General features: G+C 43.8%; 1 protein-coding gene across 3 annotated transcripts in view; it reads left to right on the top strand.

Moving 5' to 3' along the window:
• Positions 1–16,586, top strand: part of mtss1 (MTSS I-BAR domain containing 1) — a 69,347-nt gene extending 52,761 nt beyond the window's left edge. Inside the window, exons 9-15 of one of the 3 annotated variants that reach the window (XR_013504868.1) lie at positions 285–382; positions 688–766; positions 5,914–6,057; positions 7,029–7,179; positions 11,673–11,699; positions 13,762–16,460; positions 16,494–16,586. Coding sequence is in view for 2 of the 3 variants with exons in the window: in XM_078283517.1 (XP_078139643.1) it covers positions 285–382; positions 688–766; positions 5,914–6,057; positions 7,029–7,179; positions 11,673–11,699; positions 13,762–14,957 (1,695 nt within the window). In the remaining variant the exon portion in view is untranslated. Of the gene's footprint in view, positions 1–284; positions 383–687; positions 767–5,913; positions 6,058–7,028; positions 7,180–11,672; positions 11,700–13,761 lie in introns of all 3 variants that reach the window. The other 2 variants (XM_078283517.1, XM_078283518.1) reach the window with 2 other exon arrangements.
• Positions 16,587–20,582: the final 3,996 nt, after the last annotated feature.

Here is a 20,582-nt window from a genome sequence, read left to right as displayed (position 1 = left end):
TTAGCATTGTAATCTGTAACCTACTGTAATTATTTTCTCCAACTACTTTTGGATGACTTTGTATTTAAAACCAATAAAGAATGAATTTCAGAGGGAAATTAGTTCAGATTTATTGACTGTGATTTGCAGCACTTGGTAACGGGACGTCCTCCAACCTGATCCAAGGGTTAGTGTCTAGTCCTGAAATGACGTCCAAGCAGCGCTGCTACACAGACTCACAAAATCACTGGAGCACATTTGCTGTTTCTGGCTTTAATTTACCTGCATGTGTATGTTTGTTTCAGGTGATTTTGGACCTGAAGGGTTCTGATTTCAGCTACGCCTACCAGACGCCTCCAGCCTCTCCTAGTAACACACTGTCCAGGAAGAGTAGCATCAGCAGGTAAGACACTGACACACTGATCACACTCACTAGAAAACATCAGATCTGGGTCACATGGGAGGAAAAAGTCAGAATCGGGAAACTTTCAGCTGCAGTGTGAACGGAGCCTTAATGTCCTTTAAAAAAAATTTTCCCAGCTTGCTTTGACCCCAAACTGTGGTTTATATTCTCTTTATATTGTTTGGGCAATCTTTTTCTTCTCAATTTATTTGGTTTAGTTTTCATTTATCTTGTGAATCACTGTTCTGTCATTCCTATTAATTGTTCTTAATTCTTAATTTGTCTGTCTCTCTGTGTTTTGATAGTAACTACCAGTCTGGATCAGTGAGACACGTTCCCTCGCTGGACTCCATCAGCTGTGCTGTGGACGGAATACACATCCAGGTAACACACACACACACACACACACACACACACACACACACACACCCTCAGACACATTACAGATGCAGTGGACTTTGTCAAACCTGTCAGGTCCATATCAACTTCAAAGGTTTCATTCCGAAATGCTTTACATACATTTTGGAAATGTTTTGCTTCATACAATCCATAAGTGAATATTTCAAAAGCACAAATGATTCTATCTTCCAAAAACTGTTTTTTTAAGCAGAGGTCTAAACATCAAACAGCCCATAACCTTTATGATTATCCATTATGTGCTTTACTGTGATGTGAGCAGTCATTCATTACTTCGTTCAAAAAATGACATACAGTATGACAGCTGTTTCAAAAGTAGGTATACACATTTAATATACTAATATTAATTCTGTGTTCAATATCAATCAATCAATCAAACTGTATTTATGTGCATTTTGTACAATAGGTTTGCAATGCACTTAACAAAAACACAAATATAAAAATAAAGACTTGTTTGTGGAATAAAATTAAATGAAACATGAGAAAGTAATTTTTTCCTGTTTCCAGGTAGGTTAATTTAACTAAATAAGTGAAAAATTAATAAAATTATACAGCTTTGTTTTTATTTAGTATTATTATTATTTTTCAATGTAAAAAATTGTATACATACTTTGAAACACGCTGCACAATACATTACAATACATTTACTGTGTGTACATACAAAACTAAGAGCATCCCAGGACCTACAAAGTAAAAGCCTTTCACCCTGACAAGGATAAAAACACACACACACACACACACACACACACACACACACACACCGCTCTAACCCTCTCCTGTGTGTAGCGCTGCTCCTCCCCCTATCTGCTGATTGGCTGTGACGAAACCGGGCGGTCCCTCAGCGAAGGGAACTCCCCCTCTCGCCTCGGGCGTCACGGCAGCCGTGGTCGCTACGGTTACGCTGCCGGCCACGCCCACCACCCCGCGCCGACCCGCCGCGTTAGCCGCAGGGATATGAGCACCGTGAGAAACTACAACTCCTACGTTTCCCCGATTATCCTCCTGTATTTTACCGTTTTCTACCCCGTGTCTTCCAATGGTTTATCTCTGATTCCATCCCATATATCTCTGATTCCATCCCATATATCTCTGATTCCATCCCATATATCTCTGATTCCATCCCATTTATCTCTGATTTCATCCCATATATCTCTGATTTCATCCCATATATCTCTGATTCCATCCATATTATTCCAGTTTCACCAAAAATATCTCTGATTTAACCCCATATAACCCTGATTCTGTCCCATATTTCTCAGAATCCTCCCCGTATTCCTCATTAAACCTCACGTATCCACAAATATATCTGATTTAACTCCATATTTCTTTTGATTCCATCCCATATTTCTCCAGTTTCAGCCCATATATATCTGATCCCGCCACATATATCTGATTCCATTCTATATATAAATTCATCCCATGTTTTCACCTCAAATATATCTGATTTAATCCCATATATCTCTGATTTCATCCCATATCTCTGATTTCATCCCATATTTCTCTATAATCCCATATTTCTCTATATATTATCCCATATTTTACCTCGTATATCTCTGATTTCAACCCTTATATCGCTTATTTCATCCAGTAAATCTCTGATTCAGGAATCTGATTACATCACATATTTCACTGATTGATTTGACCCCATATATCTCTGATTCCACCCTGTACTTGTCTGATTCCATCTCATACGTTGAAGTACGTTTTGTGTATCACCAGTCTGCCATTAAATTACTTCAGAAATACTCTGAACAAACTAGTCAACAATCACAATGCAGAGGGATCTTGCTCTTCATTGTGATTGCTAAACTATCTGCTTTGCTATATTTGTTCATACAAAGTAATTTGATATAACAGTTAAACTATTAACAGTGTTTTAGACATGGAATACGTTTTGTGTATTTTGTAGCTACATAATGAGTCTGTTATGGCTCACTGATGTTGAACTGAAAGGCTAACTAAAGGCTAACCAAACATTAGCAACAAAGGCGAGTTCAGATAACAAACAGCTCTGTTAGATGCTTTGGTAACGATGCTAGCAAGCTAACAGCAGGGTGCCTCTTTGTTGTAATTGACCAAAGTTGAAGTATTTTCAGGATCAGGTCCAGTAAGTGCTGTTCTCTCTTTTTTATGGAAGAAAACCTCACACCAAACTCCACTGTGAGATCAGTCAGTTTAATGTTTCCATGCTTCCCGGCAAACGAACATATCCGGTAGAGCGGGACTGAAGACCTTCTTCTGAATCGTTAGGCTCTTGTGGTAAATTCAGCATCCACATGATCCACCAAGCAGCACTTACGTCAATAAAACCTCACTTGGTTCACACTGCTTGCTGCCACTTCCCACGGTGCGTTTTGGTGCAACAAAAGAGTCACCAGTGAACCAGTAATAAAATGTGACATTTTATTGAATTGCATTGGGGCTACTCAGAGTATTTCTGCAGCTCAGCTGATTTCACGTCTCTCCAGATGCAAAGCCACATGATTCCCTCCTGATGGATCCACTCAGTCTGACGCTTCATGTGTCTCCTTCCGTCCTCCACCTCTCCTCCATGTTGTTTGTACTCAGCGTCCTCGTCCCTTCAGTCGTTTCTTGTTCCTCTCGCACCTCTGTCCTCCTTATTAGTGCAATCTCCCCCTTCGTTAACAGTCTCCAGTGTGTAGTGCTAGTTGTCATTTCCTGTAAGTGTGTGTGTGTGTGTGTGTGTGTGTGTGTGTGTGTGTACATGCCTGGCATAGAGCTGAACTACTATTTGGTTTTGTCAGTGTTTTGCCTGAATGTGTTTGTGTGTACAGTGTATATCTCGTCGAGTCATTAGTGTCATCTGTAGTGTTTTTATCAGTATCTGTCTATATGTGCAGTCTGTCTCTGTTTGACTCTTTTCTGTCGGATTATGTTTGTCTCTATGTATTTGTTTGAGGGTATAATAGATATTTTGGTAATTGTTGGTAATAGTTACAGCTTCAAAGTCCTTTTGCTTTGTCTTTTCTACTCTTTTAACCTGCTCTCCATTGCTGCATTTAGGTAATTGACAGCAACATAACTAATTAGTTACACAAAGTCCCCATTACATTAAATTGAATTCCAGATAACACCTACCTCTTTTCGACTCCTCTAAAGGATCATTAATCCGTTTAAATCCCAGACCAGCAGGAAAAACAAAATCACCCCTCGAAGCTCATCATTTTAAAATATTGTCACTTTTATTCACCTAAAGGAGGCGTTCAAAAAGCAGTATATAAAAAAAAAAAAAAAACCTGGATTTGGCAGCGCCAGTTAACCCCTAGTTGGTGCCAACATCCTGGTTTGTGATGCGCAGTATGACTTTTTTATTCTAGTTTAACTTTGAAGTCTAGATTTTGTTTCGATGCAATTCAAAACCCATGTAGTCGTCCTTCAGAGGTGCATCGTGGGAATACTAGTGATGGATGATGTGTTTCTCTCCTGATACGACTCGATACGCGATCTGAGGTTCAGGATCAATACAACCAGGATACCATGTGATCAATAAAAGTTCAGCGACAACAAAGTCTGACTGTGCAGAATTCTGTTTATTTCTGAGACTCAAATCTTTCTAGCGATGCCATTGGCTGCTAGAATGTAAACAACAATTTAAAAATGTCATTACAAAGTGACAATAATATAATTTGGATGGAGAGCTTGTGAAACTGTGATGGTCAAGAGTCTCATTAGTGATTACTACAGCAGAATAACATGGAGCTGATATCACCATTCATGTTCCTGACAGCAGAATAACATGGAGCTGATATCACCATTCATGTTCCTGACAGCAGAATAACATGGAGCTGATATCACCATTCATGTTCCTGACACAACAGACGGACTGACACATTTCGATATATCGTCCCGTCACTAGAGTGCGTTCTTAAATACATTAAGTAATTCAATACATTGTACTTCCCCACTGTATATCGACCTTTCACATGCGTTTGCTCCGCACTCCTCGACCACCCTCCGCTCCCCCGTCGTCACACTTCTCCGTCCTGTTACCGAGACGCCCTCTCTGTTTGGACATGTGGTGTAATGCCCCTTTAGACTGGAAGTGTGGCGTTCATATTGCTGTCAGTGGAAATGTCCGTCAGTAGTCCTGTGATGACAGATGGGTTTCTGTAACTGTTGCTGTTGGAAAAAGACTGTGTGTGTGTGTGTGTGTGTGTGTGTGGTTGTTTAAAAAACCTGGAGCATCCTTTCCTTGGGATACCTTGATATTTTGAATTGAAGAGTTCATTTCCAAACTGCTATAAAGCTATATACTGTATTTCCATTTTGGCGAAAACAAAAATCATACCTGAAGTTCATCATTCAGTTTCTTTAAAATTTGTTGGATCCAGTCTGTCAAAGTGTCTCATTTAGTCAACCAAGGACCTCAGTTCTCTACTGTCCTTTAAAACAACAACAACCATCATTTGGTTTAATGTTGTGCTGTCAATCAACTTTTTCAAACGTAGATTTCATTTTGGATCCAAACTCTTCAATGACAGACAGTCGTCACCTTGAGGAAAACGGTTTCTACATTTGTCCTGCAGTTTCTCTTAAATGGCTGCTTAACTTTGTTCAGCGTGTCTCGTTTAATCCAAGTGGCACAGAGAGCCGATAGCTTACGGCTAGCTGGGCCACTTGGTTTCAGTGAGCAAGGCTAACTGTGCTAACGAGCCTGTTTCCCTCAATGACAAATACAGAAACTATTTCCACAAACTGACAAATGTCAAGCCCTGTAAGGATTTATTCCCCTCAGCGTTGTGTTGACGTCCATACAGAAGTAGACTCTACAGAAGTCCCAGCAGGCTGAAACATGAGCTCTGTGTTCTGCCTTCCTGCATCAGAGAACATGCATATACTGTCTGTTGTGGCTGATACAGTGCTAGTTATTGGCTTTTATTTCATATATTTTTTTTGCCACTTTGTAACTGATGTGAAAAGTGCTGCACAAATAAACTTTCTTATTAGTATTACTGATGATGATAGATGTGTGATGAGGGACTTCTATAGTGGCTACTGCTGGATTATACTGGACTGGAGTGTGCTTTGGTTAATATTTCGGTAGTGGTGTTGTAGTTTTTACTTACTGATCGATTGATTTCTGATTACGGTAGGACCCGGTCGGCTCCACCAATCAGCTGGCTCCGTGGTCCGGCCCCGGCGGGAGCGGAGGGGCGGAGAACGGCTCGCTGGCCCCCCCACACAACGCCTACACACACCATGGAGAGAGGGCCCGCGCCATGTCTGCATCGGGGAAGGTAACACACACACACACACACACACACACCCTTGCTGAGAGCTTGTGATCTGTGTGTACTCTGCTGTGAGTGTGTTGGTGTTATCGACCTTTTTCACCAACATGGCTGCCGTACTTCCGCAGGGTATAGATCGGTTCTCACCATTGCCATCAGTGTTAAAAAGCCAACTTTCTATCACCCATAGCTCTGTGATCACTGATTCAGTGTTTCAGCATAATGTGTAACACAGGACAGGTGTTGTCATGACAGATCTGTCGGTTTCTGTTGTCAGACGACTGCACAAGTCACGGTGATCGAGGGTCACAAAATGTCAAAAAAAAAAATTTTTGGGCTTACAAATTAATTTCTGGTGATTTTTGCTTGATCTTTTCCATGCATTATAATGAAGATCAATTTGACCCCCAATTCGCCCCCCATGTCCAACCAACTAATGCAGTAAGACAGAAGTAGAAATCCACAGTGGCCACTAGATGGCAGCAGGAGCCAGGAGAGGAGTCAGAGTCTCAAGTCCTTTCCTTTTCTTGCCTCTCCTTTCTCCTCCTTTCCTCACATTTCTCCTCTCCTTGCCTTCTCTCATCTCCTCCTTTTTCCACTCTTCTGTTTCCCTTGAGTTCCCTCTGTTCTCTTCTCCTTGCCTTTCATCTTCTCTCCTCTCCTTTACTCTTGTCTCCTCTTTCCTTTCCTTCTCTTCCATCTCCTCCTCACTACTGCTCTCCTTTCTTTTCTCTCCTCCTCTTTTGTCCCCTTTCTCTGCTATTTTCTCTTCTTCTTTCCTCTTTCTCTCCTCCTCAACCTCTTCTTCTTTTCTCCTCTTTTCTCCTCTTTCTATATAAGTCCACTCTTCACAGTTTATTTTTTGTATGAGGAGCGTTGTCATTTGTTTTGGAAAACTAAAAACTAAAGTTTATTATTATCATAATTACAATTCCTCATCATCATAATATCATCTCTCTCTCTCTCTCTCTCTCCAGTCTTGCTCGGCCAGGGATCAGCTGGCGTTGACGTTGGGTGCGTTGAATTCGGACGCCCCGAGGAGCAGCAGGGACTCGCTGCACTGTTCCAGCGGCTACAGCACCCAGACCACCACCCCGTCCTGCTCTGAAGACACCATACACACACACAGTGAGTGCACACACACACACCACCCCGTCCTGCTCTGAAGACACCATACACACACACAGTGAGTACACACACACACACACACCACCCCGTCCTGCTCCGAAGACACCATACACACACACAGTGAGTACACACACACACACCACCCCATCCTGCTCTGAAGACACCATACACACACACAGTGAGTACACACACACACACCTACACACACCACCCCGTCCTGCTCCGAAGACACCATACACACACACAGTGAGTACACACACACACACACACACACACACACACACACACCACCCCGCCCTGCTCCGAAGACACCATACACACACACAGTGAGTACACACACACACACACACACCACCCCGCCCTGCTCCGAAGACACCATACACACACACAGTGAGTACACACACACACACACACACACCACCCCGCCCTGCTCCGAAGACACCATACACACACACAGTGAGTACACACACACACACACACACCACCCCGCCCTGCTCCGAAGACACCATACACACACACAGTGAGTACACACACACACACACACACACCACCCTGCCCTGCTCCGAAGACACCATACACACACACTGTGGTACAGTATCAGTACACTTTGGTCTTCCATTGGGATTTGTTGTGAATAAAACAACTTTTAGTAAGAGTTCAGTCCGATGTTCAGTTTACTTCATGAATGCGTTCAGAGAGATAAAGAGAGCAAACATTTGAGTCTGCCACATCTGTCTCTATTTATCTCTCTATTTATAAACCTTGATCATTACCCTGATCTCTCTTCACAACTGTACAACATGGAAAAGTTCAGTTTGACCAGCTAATGAGCCAAAATCTGCTGTCAGTCAACATCAACTACTGACATTTAAAACGGGTTGAGCCGACCCGACCGGTAAGCAGCCGCCGAGGGAAGGTGAGAGTACGACTCCGCCTGGCTGCCACACACCCTCCACCCTTTCTCTGCTGGTAGGACAGAAATCACCAAAAATCAATGAAGAAAATTTAAAAACATCAACAGCCACCACCCAGTTCCTAGCTCCTGATTTCTGAGTATATAACAGGTCAAATCATTATATAGATCAATCCAAACTATTAGTGATTAAACTCAAACTAGAAGGAACAATACATTTTAAAACACTGTAACTCTATTAAAAAACAACTATTGGTGATGCACTTTACATCTCTGGCTCCATTCAGTAGTTTGTTGTGTTTCTCTTCTTGGTGGATAACCGGCCAATCGTAGACGAGGTGACGTCACCTCCAGATGTTTCCAGCAGCTCCAGTGGAGTTTGATATGAGAAAATGTTTCAGGATGTAAAACATCAGCGGTAAACGTCAGGTTTTGGTGTCAGTCCCTCAGAATCAAAGAGCGAGGGCTTCTTTCTAGAGCCGCCATTTTGCACCGAGAGACGTTCAACAATCATACAGGGAGAAATCCATCGTAGAAGAGGAGAGAGACCAGTTTCTCCACCACAGGAGCAGGAGAGAGACCAGCATGCACTGCAGCAGAGAGACAGGCTGGGGTTTGAGTAAGGGGCTTTTTGTCGACTGGAAAAACTCACTTTTTATCACTATCGCCATCGCTCTCCACCTACAGATATAACCCACAGCTGAATGAAACGAATTCAGGTCTGTTCTCTGGAGGTTGTTGAAAGGCATTCTGGGAAATCTAGGAAATCACTAACTGTAGTAGAAGTAGACGAGGCAGCTTGAGGGGAAGTGGGTTCAACAAAAAGTAAATTACAACACTTCACCACTAAGTAACTCCTGGAAGATTGATGAGATCGAACAGTGGAAGAGGGTCTGAGGGGGGATTTCCCTTTAAAACTAATCAGTAATAGCCAAACTCATTACTTCATTGTTTGATTAAACACGATTAAACACACACAGATTGTGAAAACATATCATAATATTTCATAGTATGGCTCCAAGTCACGTCCCAGGGCATCACAGTGAGAGATCTCTAATCTCTACTTCTCTCTTGATGTCTGTTAGGAAACCTGCGATGTTGTCTCATGTGTGTCTGATGGATGTTAAAATCCAGCGGGCCTCCTCCAGGCTCGATCTCCTGCACACACTAACCGACCCGCCAGCAGTGACTGATGGGAAAGCTGGCGCAGGGCAAAGTGCGTCGTCAGCGGCGGCAGGGGTGGAGCTCGCCGAGGGACCTCTGACCTCACGGCGTAATCTGAGCACCGTTATAGCAGACTGATAAAAGCCCTGAACCACCTCAGTAGGGGGGGGATGGGTGCCTCAGTGGGTTCTGCTCTCGGTGGGAAATTTCTCCCAGGATCAACTGCTGCTGGTGAACGCAGGCCGCCGTCCACCTGCTGAGTCTCCACAGCCTCTAAGTCCGCCTGCTGAGTCTCCACAGCCTCTAAGTCCGCCTGCTGAGTCTCCACAGCCTCTTAAGTCCGCCTGCTGAGTCTCCACAGCCTCTTAAGTCCACTTGCTGAGTCTCCACAGCCTCTAAGTCCGCCTGCTGAGTCTCCACAGCCTCTAAGTCCACCTGCTGAGTCTCCACAGCCTCTTAAGTCCACTTGCTGAGTCTCCACAGCCTCTAAGTCCGCCTGCTGAGTCTCCACAGCCTCTTAAGTCCACCTGCTGAGTCTCCACAGCCTCTAAGTCCGCCTGCTGAGTCTCCACAGCCTCTTAAGTCCACCTGCTGAGTCTCCACAGCCTCTAAGTCCGCCTGCTGAGTCTCCACAGCCTCTTAAGTCCGCCTGCTGAGTCTCCACAGCCTCTTAAGTCTGCCTGCTGAGTCTCCACAGCCTCTAAGTCCACTTGCTGAGTCTCCACAGCCTCTAAGTCCACCTGCTGAGTCTCCACAGCCTCTAAGTCCGCCTGCTGAGTCTCCTCCGCCTGCTGAGTCTCCACAGCCTCTAAGTCCACTTGCTGAGTCTCCACAGCCTCTAAGTCCACTTGCTGAGTCTCCACAGCCTCTAAGTCTGGCTCTGCAGGTGCGCTCGTGTTTGGCAGGAAAACATATCTTCATCGTCCTCATCATAATAGGGAAATTAACTTCGATACAGCCTAAGACGGGCGAAGATTTCTCAGCTGCACTTTCGGTTCTACAAGCTGTAGTTTTCTGATTATGAGCGTCTAGCTGAGCCTTCTGTTTTTGAAAAGTATTTGTGAAATATAATTTTAGATTGTTACCATCTCTCTGATTTCTGAGGGTATCTATCTCCGAAGTCCTGAGGGTACTTTAAACTTTCCATCTTTCTCACTTTCCCGTTTTCCGCCCAGCGACAGCAGGGGCTGTGTGGATGGTGTTGTCGGTCGGTCGCTCTGCTCTCCACTTTGTTAGACTGCAGACTCTGAAGCTGGAGACCGAGTTCAATTCCCGGCAGAGACGCTTCACAGACGCTACATTTCAATACATCTTCATCTTTTCTACCATTTTTTTTCTGAGAGATTAGTTGGATGATTAGTTAATATAACCACACACACACACACACACACACACACACACACACACACACACACACACACACACACACACACACACACACAGATGTAACCCTGGCTGGTTGGATGTCTGTCTGTCTGACTAAACATCTCAGTTAGCTTTTATTTATTTTATTGTTTATTTTACAGGGGCAATGCACAATTTTAAAAAAATTGCACCAGAGTTAGCTTCCAGCTAATTTGCATCTGTTGTCCCTGGGCAGGAAATGCAAACAACACACACAATCACAGGACATGCTATACGATAACAAAACACAGTACAATGTACATAAAAAAGCAGTGTATAGTAGTGACTATAGCAGAATAAAAAATATCAATACAAGGCAATCATTAGTGGTGACATGACTGAGTTGACTTAAGCCAGATCTTTAGGTTTGATTTAAAAGCTGCAAAGCTTTCGGACCGTCTGATATTGGAAGGTATGGAGTTCCATTTTCCAACTACTTTAACAGAAAAAGCTGATTGAAGGCTGACTTCCTGAACTGTGGGACCCCGTCACCCCTCACTGAAGCTCCAGTCCCCCTGGCACTGCTGTCTGGGGTAGTCAGACATCCTTTTAAGGGAGGAGGTGCAAGATCATTGACAATTTTATACATCAGACATGCATCTGAATACAATAAAAAATTATCAAAATGTAAGGAATTATATTTCCTCAGAATATTGCAGTGATGGTAATCCCTAGGTTTTTTTGGTTTTTAGGTTATTGTGCATCTCATTTGTCCGGAGTGATTTCATTTGGATTAAAGTGACTTGCAGCACTAGTAGACATTTCCACCTGGTTAGATCCTCCTTCACTTGTAACAGACTAGTTTTTATGGGATTATCTTTATTTCTCTAGTAGATTAGTTTTTCTGTGCTTCTGTGATACTGTCTCCTGTCTGTCTTGATCCATCATTTCAGTTGTTTACCGTTAGTGAAATAGTTTTCCTGTGTTTCTGTTTTACTGGGTTTACTAGTGAATCATGTAGTTTCAGTAGTGTTGTATTCTTCCTGGTTAAACCTCCTTCCTTCTCTTCCAGCTGTAAAGAGAGAGCCTCCCCTCTATGGTAGGTCTCTGTCTACCTGTCTGCCTACCTGCCTGTCTGCCTACCTGCCTGCCTGTCTACCTGCCTGCCTGTCTGTCTGCCTGTCTACCTGCTTGCCTTCCTGCCTGCCTACCTTTCTTGTCTGCCTGACCTTCTGTTCAGTTATTTTATCATCATGATTCTGTTTTATCAGAAATTGCAGAAGCAGTTTATAAAATGAACCAGCAAACAACAGGTTATACATTCAAACCATACTGAGATATACACTCACCGAGCACTTTATTAGGAACACCTGTACACCTGCTTATTCATGCAATTATCCAATCAGCCAATCATGTGGCAGCAGTGCAGTGCATAAGATCATGCAGATACAGGTCAGCAGCTTCAGTTCATGTTCACATTTCATCAGAACGGGGAAAAAATGTGATCTCAGTGAGTTTGACCGCGGCGTGGCTGTTGGTGCCAGACGGGCCGGTTTGAGTATTTCTGAACCTGCTGATCTGGGATTTTCACACACAGCGGTCTCTAGAGTTCACACAGAACGGTGCGAAAAACAAAAACCATCCAGTGAGCGGCGGTTCTGCGGACGGAAACGCCTCGTTGATGAGAGAGGTCAGAGGAGAACGGCCAGACTGGTCGGAGCTGACAGAAAGGCAGCAGTAACTCAGATAACCTCTTTACAGCTGTGGAGAGCAGAAAAGCATCCCAGAATGCAACACGTCCAAGTCACTTTGGTAGCGGGTTGACACTGAGCTGAAAGCTGATACCTACCCAGTATTAGTAAGGTGTTTCTAATAAAGTACTCGGTGAGTGTGTGTATATATATGTATATATTTGGCTTGAAAGTATGAACTATACAATTGTACATAATCTTCCTCTCTGTCTCTCTCAGTACATGTAAAAAAAAAAAACATTAGAAAATCATAGCTCCATTACAAAACCAGTCATTTGGATCAGGTTAGCAGCATTTGGACGTTTATCAAAACATTGCCAACGTTTGTAGGTAACAAGGTAGGAAACTAATTTAATAAATGTTTTTATTAACTACTTATGTATCAGACCTGAGGGCATGCAGCCAACTTTCTACTTATTTCAACTTATTAAATGTCTTTTTCTAAACTTTTATTTTCTGTTGGCCGCTCCCCATCAGTGCTGCCATGAAGAGTTTCATTCCAAAATGAAATCTCCACCATTTGAAAGAAGAGACACCTTCTCTTACAAAATGATAGACACAACAAACACAACATTGGACCACATAATGGTTCTTTTTAAATGACAGCAGGGAACTTCAGTCCTCGGTTGACTAAATGAGAAACACTTACAGACCAGATCTTCTGGAGGTTAGAGAAACTGAACCATGAACTTCAGGTACCGAGTGTTTTCCTCTTCCCTAAAATGCATGGAAAGTGAAAAATAGTGTTTTGGAAACGAACTCTTCAAATCCTCGCGTCGTCAGTGTGTTCTCTGTTCTGTGTAATTCACTTCCTGGTCAGATAATCAGGTGACCTTCAACATGCAAAAGGGAAAACGGTGTGTGTGTGTGTGTGCGCGTGTGTGTGTGTGTGCGCGTGTGTTTGACCTTTGTCAGATTGTGCAGCTTTGCGTCATTCTCATCAAGTGACGTGTGCGTCTGTTTTTAACTTCATTATACGGGACATTAAAAAGTACATGCTGGATTTGTGTGTGTGACTATTAAGTAACTGGGTTACTGTGGTGAGTTTCATGAGATAACAGTAACAATTTCCACAATGACGCATACTCTAATTTCATCTCTCTCTCTGTAATTAGTTTTTCCTCTGTCTCCTGTCATCTGTATGTGAGATAAAAAGAAAACAACACTTCCAAATGTCATGTATTCAACCCAGAAAAGATGTGCAACTGAAGGCAGTGCAGAAACTAATCTCTCTCTCTCTGTCTCTCTGTCTCTCTCTCTGTCTCTCTTTCTCTCTCTATCTGTCTGTCTCTCTATGTCTCTCTCTCTCTCTCTCTGTCTCTCTCTCTCTCTCTCTCTCTCTCTCTCTCTCTCTCTCTCTCTCTCTCTCTCTCTCTCTCTCTCTCTCTCTCTCTCTCTCTCTCTCTCCAGTTGACTATGAGTCCATCTCTCTCCACGGCGGCGATGCTGACTCCATCTCCCTGCATCACCTCTCCCATCTCCATGGTAACAGCCAATCAGACTTCGACAAGTCGTCGACCATCCCGAGGAACTCCGACCTCAGTTTCCAGTACAGGAAGCTGCTGCAGTCCAAACGGCCCGCCTCCACCGTCAGCCTGTTGGCCGAGCCCGAGCTGATGGGCGGCTCCTTTCGCCAGCCGCAGTCTCACACGGCGACCATCAGGCGCAAACCGTCGTCGAAGCCGGCGTATCGGAGGGGGACGATCAGCGGGGGGGTCCCCATCCCCATCTGCACCCCCCAGGTGCCCCTGAAAGCCCTGGCAGGCAACGGAGGGAGCAATGAGAACGTTTTCACGCCTCCTGCCGCAGGAGGAGCTCCGCTGGCCGGAGGTTTAGGTCACAGCAAACTCTGCACCTCCACACAGAGCCTCAGCGCCTTGCCCCCCTCCTCCTCTTCGTCCCCGTACTACCAGCTGGTCCCGGGTCAGATGCCCATCCCGGTGCCCGTACCCACCGTCCCCTCGCTGTCGGCAGAGGGCAGCGCCGCCAAACAGCAACAACAGAGACAGTACCAACAACAGCAACTGCACCAACAACAGCAACTGCACCAACAGCTAAATCACCAACAGCAGCAACAAATTCAGCAACTCAGCCAACAGCAACACAACGCACAGCAGCCGCAGCACTACCGGCCGCAGCAGTCGTTGCATCAGCAGCTTCAAACCCAGCAGCAATATCATCAACAGCAACAATACCAGCAACTAAATCAACAACAGCAACTGCTTCAACATCAGCAGCAGCAGTCATTGCCTCAGCAACCGCAACAGCTGCAACATCAACAGCAACAAGATCAGTATCATCAACAACAACAACAACAACAATACCAGCAGCAGCAGTTGAATCAGCAGCAGAAGCAGCAGCTGTTCCAGCAGCAGCAGCAGCAGCCGGCCTCCGCTGCCCAGGCAGAGGCCTCCGCTCTGGGGCACGGCGCTCACTACCAGCCCCAGGCTCCGCTGCCGGCCCAGGACCAAGACCCAGAGCTGAGCCAGGGGGGAGGAGGAGGAGGAGGAGACATGGCGACCCTCCTCAGAGGAGTAAAGCTCCGACGGACCGTGACCAACGATCGCTCCGCCCCTTTGCTGCCACCTCCAACCAATCACAAATGAGGCTGACAGACAGATGTTGGTGGTCGTTTTGCTTCCCTGCTGTTTAATCACAAGCGCTGATATAGGCCAGGTAGACGGCATGCCCAGGTAGAGGCATAACTGCCCACACAGCAAGTGAAACACACACACACACACACACACACGGAGACTTGTCGTTCAATAGACGGATCGTGGATCCACATCGGACACTCCGGTCTATCGTTGGAACTCAAAGTGTGTTTTATTTTATTTTATTTTATAAGTTCTGCTTCCTTTTAGGCCGTTTAGATTCCTCTGATTGTTTTAAAGGTTTTTTGAGATTGTATTTTACTTCCCTGTTGCTGAAGCGACTGTTTTTTTGTTTGCCTTTTTTGGTTCTTGTTTCATTTCGACTGTTGATAAAGTTTTTCGTTTGACTCGGTCTTACCCAATTAGGATGTCCCGTAGCACTGTGTCAACTGTTGATTGGTTGTTTGATTAGAATTCACTTCCTGGTCAGCTGATCATTATGTGGCCTGTTAAGTTAGCTAGACATGGACCGACGAGCATCTCACATCCTCTCCAATACTGTGGGCCGGGACCGGGTGCGTTTGATTTGCCTCCTGTCTGGAATCCCAGTAGGGTGGAGTTAGCATTTGTCAATGAGTCCGAGAACTGCTCCACAACATCACACGGTTGAGTCATGATTTGTGGAAGTAAGTTCCTCGTTGGCTGTGCTTTGTCCAGTGTAGCTGAGCGGTCGGTGACATCGCGCTGTAACCAGAGGGTCTCGGGTTCGATCCCTGAACTGTCAAAGTGTCCTTGAGCAAGACACTGAACCCCTGAACCTGCACACTCATAAGTGGCTCTGGGCGTCAGCTGAATCCCCGGGATGTAAATATTTCAAACCCTCGGAGCCCTTGGGGAGGTTCAGTGTTTTGCTCAGCGGCACGTCGGAGCGCAGAGTTTCCCAGACAGTTCAGGGGTTCAGGGATTTGAACCAGCGACCGGTCAAGCCGCCTCCCCCTCTCCCCAGCCCCCCCCCCCCCCCCCCCCCCCCGGGACGCCACGCGGCTCCGGTGAAGGCCAGCGGGAGCGGGGAAGGATGTCAGATGCTCCCGTGTCTCTTCTGTACTGTGTAAATAACTAGTTTAATATGAGGAATCACAATAAGAAGACAGGGACGCATGGGGCAACTTTTAGAGGCAATGTCCATGTTGCAGGAGATGGGGATCGGCAACTGGGACTAAATTAATATTGATAACATAGCGGGCTATGAGGAACAAAATGATAAAGATAAAATACTGTTGGTCACAGTTGCTGGTGAAACGGAGGCCTGTCGTGGTTTAAAGGCTGGTTACACACCGCCATGTTGGAAGAGGAGAGGCTGTGACATCATCACCTTCTCCCTCTGTTGTTTTTTTCCTTTATTTCCTGTTTTATTTTATAATTTGATCCTCCTGCTGCCTCACAGAACAGACATATTTTCTTTTCGTCAGCAGCAGCAAATGATAACATAATAATTGTCAGATAATGTAATAACTTGTCAAAATGTAATAAAGCAGCCATCTGAAGGAGTCCAAAATATAATAAAACCTGATATTGTTGAGAAATTTCCACAATAATGTAATACATTATTATATTAGATGGTAGTTATGTTAGAATGTGTGTCAGTATCAGTCTGAAGATGTTTACATTATCTCTGGTACAGATATATTATGGTCTGTTTGTGCTATAAGACAGAAAATCTCTTTAATTGTCCCTTTAACTGGTTTCTTTGCATGTTTAGAGGAACTTTTTATTACATTTTGACGCATTATGAGATTATCCAATAGGAAGGAAGAGGTGGGAACATCACAGACTTTTGGTTTTGTTGTCGCTCCTCCAACATGGCGGCTTGTTTGTCGTAACCACTGGAAAACTGTTTCTGTTCTGCTCTTCAAAGACAAACAGCAGGAACTGCTTTTGGTGTTTCAAAGCTCCCATATTATAGGAATTCAAAGTTTCCTTTATTTATACAGTGCATACATGATCAAAGATGTTTAATGAAGACTTGAACATTGATTTTGTTTGTGTGGTTAAATTCAAAGTTCTATTTTCTATCTTAGCTCCCTCACTAAAGAATGACTGGAATCCGTCCAATCAGAGTCCAGTTTGCAGCATTTGAACTGAAAGCCTCCACTCAGCAGGTTTACCTCATTTGAATTAGAGGGGCCGCTGCTGTCGGCCAATCAGGAGCCAGTATTGTGACGACTTAAGTCTTCACATTAGTTCAGTTTAACTCATTTAATTCAACTCTCAAAACATCATGAAGAACATTATTCTGATCCTGAGCCAGAGGAGATTTGAAAACATGAAACCTGAATAATATGGGAGCTTTAAAGGGTCAAAGGTCATGCCAGGGGTTCAGACTTCAGTATACAAAAATTATAACCATAAAAGCGATTTAAATGACCTATAGTCCACTTCAGTACCAACTCTTACCCCGCTGCAGTTGCTGGCTGTTGTCTTCGTAGGGCCGATGTTGCCTCTGACTGTTGCCCGGACAGCGATCTGCTGGAGCAGGGTGTAAATAACCAGCAGACACCACCAGTTGCATACTGGGTAATGTAGTTGTCTGGTGAGTTAGTGTAGTCTCCAGGTCAGTCCTGTTCTCTTCTAAACATCTAGCTGCCTGTTAGTAGTGAACCTGTTCAGTCAGTCTGGAGTTTCTCAGCCAAACCGGCTCAGTTGATTCAAATGTTTATATCGTTAATGAGAGAGAACAGATGCCTTGCTTATATCAGTCTTAGAGTTTATGTTAATCGATTGATTGATTGGACCCAATCAGCCCGCAGCAGTCCTGTGTGTGTATATATTAGTGCTTCTATTCCTGGGAGAGATCTATATATATGTATATCTATATATATCTCGATTGTATTTTTGTTGATTATTGATTAGACGATGTAAACGGATCCAGCGCTGGCATCAGTTCTCAGTCGTCATATTTTTGTACAAAAGATTAAAGGAAAAAAACCCAACAAACTGATTATCGACTGGTCTGGGATCAGCTGGGAGGAGAATACCCACAATGCTCTGGGACCAGGCGAGGAGTTTAAAACTGGTTTAATGTCTGTTGGCTCTGAACCGAGCGAAGGAGTTTGAGACGGACAGAGAGGAGGAAGAGGAGGAAGAGGAGGACGACATTAACCAACAGAATGTAGAAACGTTTGTTCTTCATCTTTAACGTTCACTTTGGGATCAATAATAATAATTGATGATTGATCAATTGCTTGGTGTCTTTTTTTTTGTTGGTACTGTACCTTCACTATGCAGCTGGATCTGATATTTATTTAGTTGGTTTTGGCTTTTTAGCGTTTTTCATTTCTCTCGCTCCATCCCTTCTTCATCTCTCCTTCCTTCATCTCTGTGTGTGTGTGTGTTGACTTGAACCACTTACCAGTTTAGTATTCTAATAGAAAATCTAAAATAGAAAAATGGAAAATTTCGCACAATATTGGATCATCAGTTTGTTGCCCCGTGGATAAATGCAAAATTTCTGAAGTGTCGACAGGCAGAAAACACTGCAGAATCCACCGGTCAGCACTCAGAGATCATAAAAATCTAAATGACCAGTTATATTAACAATAATACAACCAACACTACTTAGTTAAAGCGAGTCTGCAGCAGTGTGTTTACGAGTGATTTAAAACTCATTTCTTAACGAGTTAAACACGTGAACGCTTCCAAGTTTCAGCAGTGAGACGTCGTCCTGTTCTTCCACTTCCTCTGATGTGAGGGGAACTTGGTATTGGCTTTTATCTGTCAGTTCGTTCAGTTACAAGACCTGAACGCATCAGAGACGTACTGTGGAGCCAACATGGCTGCCATGGCCAAACTCTGTGTATCTGCAACTCTGGTCAAGACTGACCCAGAGAGAATCATCCATTTTGTTTGCGACCTCCCCGCGGCCCGCGGGACGTGAACGGAGCGACCGACCAACAACGCCGTCCCAAAAATGTTCCTCCAACAGCTCTGCAGGGTCAAAATCAATTACTGAAGCATTGCACATATAAACATAGCAGCAAGGCATTATTAATAAACAACGGCCTGTTTGAAAGGATTATTTTGAGTTGACTGATTTTCATTTACTACCGACATGGTAAATATGGTCATGAAAATATGAAGGAGACCATTTTAATGTACATCTTTCTCTCAAATTAATGGATTAATTTATGCCTAAAGATACCTTCTTGCAACCAGTGGTCAAACTAGAGTAGAAGTAAAATGAAAGATTACATGATTGCATTGTATTGCATCAAGATAGGTCTGAATTTAATCGTATTGAATTGTTAGCTGCTTAAAATGTATTGATATTCAATCAGGCAGTGTTTCCGGGTCCATAGTTTTCCTGCCAAATTGAGCTAGTTTTAAAATGTAGTCCCCGGCTACAAAATAAATGCCAGGAGTGGCGGGTTTTTGGGCAACTTTTTGGACATGCTGTGGCCGCAATCTGAGAGTGAAAACAAATTTCAGTGTGGAATATGTTTAAAAACAGTCTGCCAGGTCCGAAGGGGTTTAAAGCGTTCCTTATTTGACTCTTCTAAAGCTAGACGTCGTTGTTGGACGTAAGAACAACGTCTGTTTTTCAGGAACAAAGAAAACTCTTATTGTCTCACTGATGTTTATCTTTGAGATTATTCACTGGAGTTTGAAAAGGTTTCAAGGATCCAAGGGTCACAAAATTTTATCAACACATAAATCACCATGGAAACTTTGATTTGAAGCACCAAAATTGCAGTTATGTGGTTTTTCCCCAATATGATTTGTCCGTTTCTCTTTTTGTCACCTCTTGATCTTTTCCCATCATCCAGTTCTCTGGTGCCGATGTTCCCGTTGTTTTCCTCTGTCGCTTTTTCGTGGGAATTTCATCTCTGCTCTCTTTCACATCAGAACCATGTGCTGTTGAGACATACTGTTCCTGCTGAAATGAGGTAAACTGGCTTGTTGTTGTTCCCACACACACACACACACACACACACACACACACGCGCAAGCACAATTAATAGAGAGGAATTTGTGTTGGTGTTGTAATGTTCTCTCTAAACTGTCGCAGTGGGACCCCAAAGTCAAATTATATGTTTATAATTGCTGTTTTTGTATTTTTTTTTTCTTAAGAAATTTTACAGCATTGACTCACCGTCTTACAACAGAGTGTGTAAGAGAGAGAGAGAGAGAGAGAGAGAGAGAGAGAGAGAGAATGAGTAAGTCTGTTTGCTGCTGAATTTCATCAGAATCAGCTGCTCTGCAAAATGAATCAAAATGGAAACTGTAGATATTAGTCATGGGAGTGTCACTAAGTCATGGTTTAGTCACGTTCAAGTCACTACATCATCATGTAGTTGAATATCGGCATTTCAGCAGCATCGAAACATTTCATTTAGACGCCCGCTGTAGCTGAAAAGTCACTGTGTTGCTTTAAGATGCCAGAAAAGTGCAGTAAAATAATTTTGTTCATCGAATCAAGATTACTAATCATGATCAATACTCTTGATTGAACGGGACCTGGAGGAGAAACGTAGTTGAATCTTCACTGCTGTTGGAATATTTATCACCTGACAGCAGGCAACAGATCACTACAGGAGACATGAGAAACAGAATCACTTACAGTAAAATTAATATGCTGTC

The sequence above is a fragment of the Centroberyx gerrardi genome, chromosome 5 (genome assembly GCF_048128805.1).
Source record: "Centroberyx gerrardi isolate f3 chromosome 5, fCenGer3.hap1.cur.20231027, whole genome shotgun sequence".
In the NCBI taxonomy this organism is placed as follows: domain Eukaryota; kingdom Metazoa; phylum Chordata; class Actinopteri; order Beryciformes; family Berycidae; genus Centroberyx; species Centroberyx gerrardi.
The sequence above is the reverse complement of the archived record's forward strand: the minus strand, read 5'-3'. Positions and strand labels throughout refer to the sequence as shown.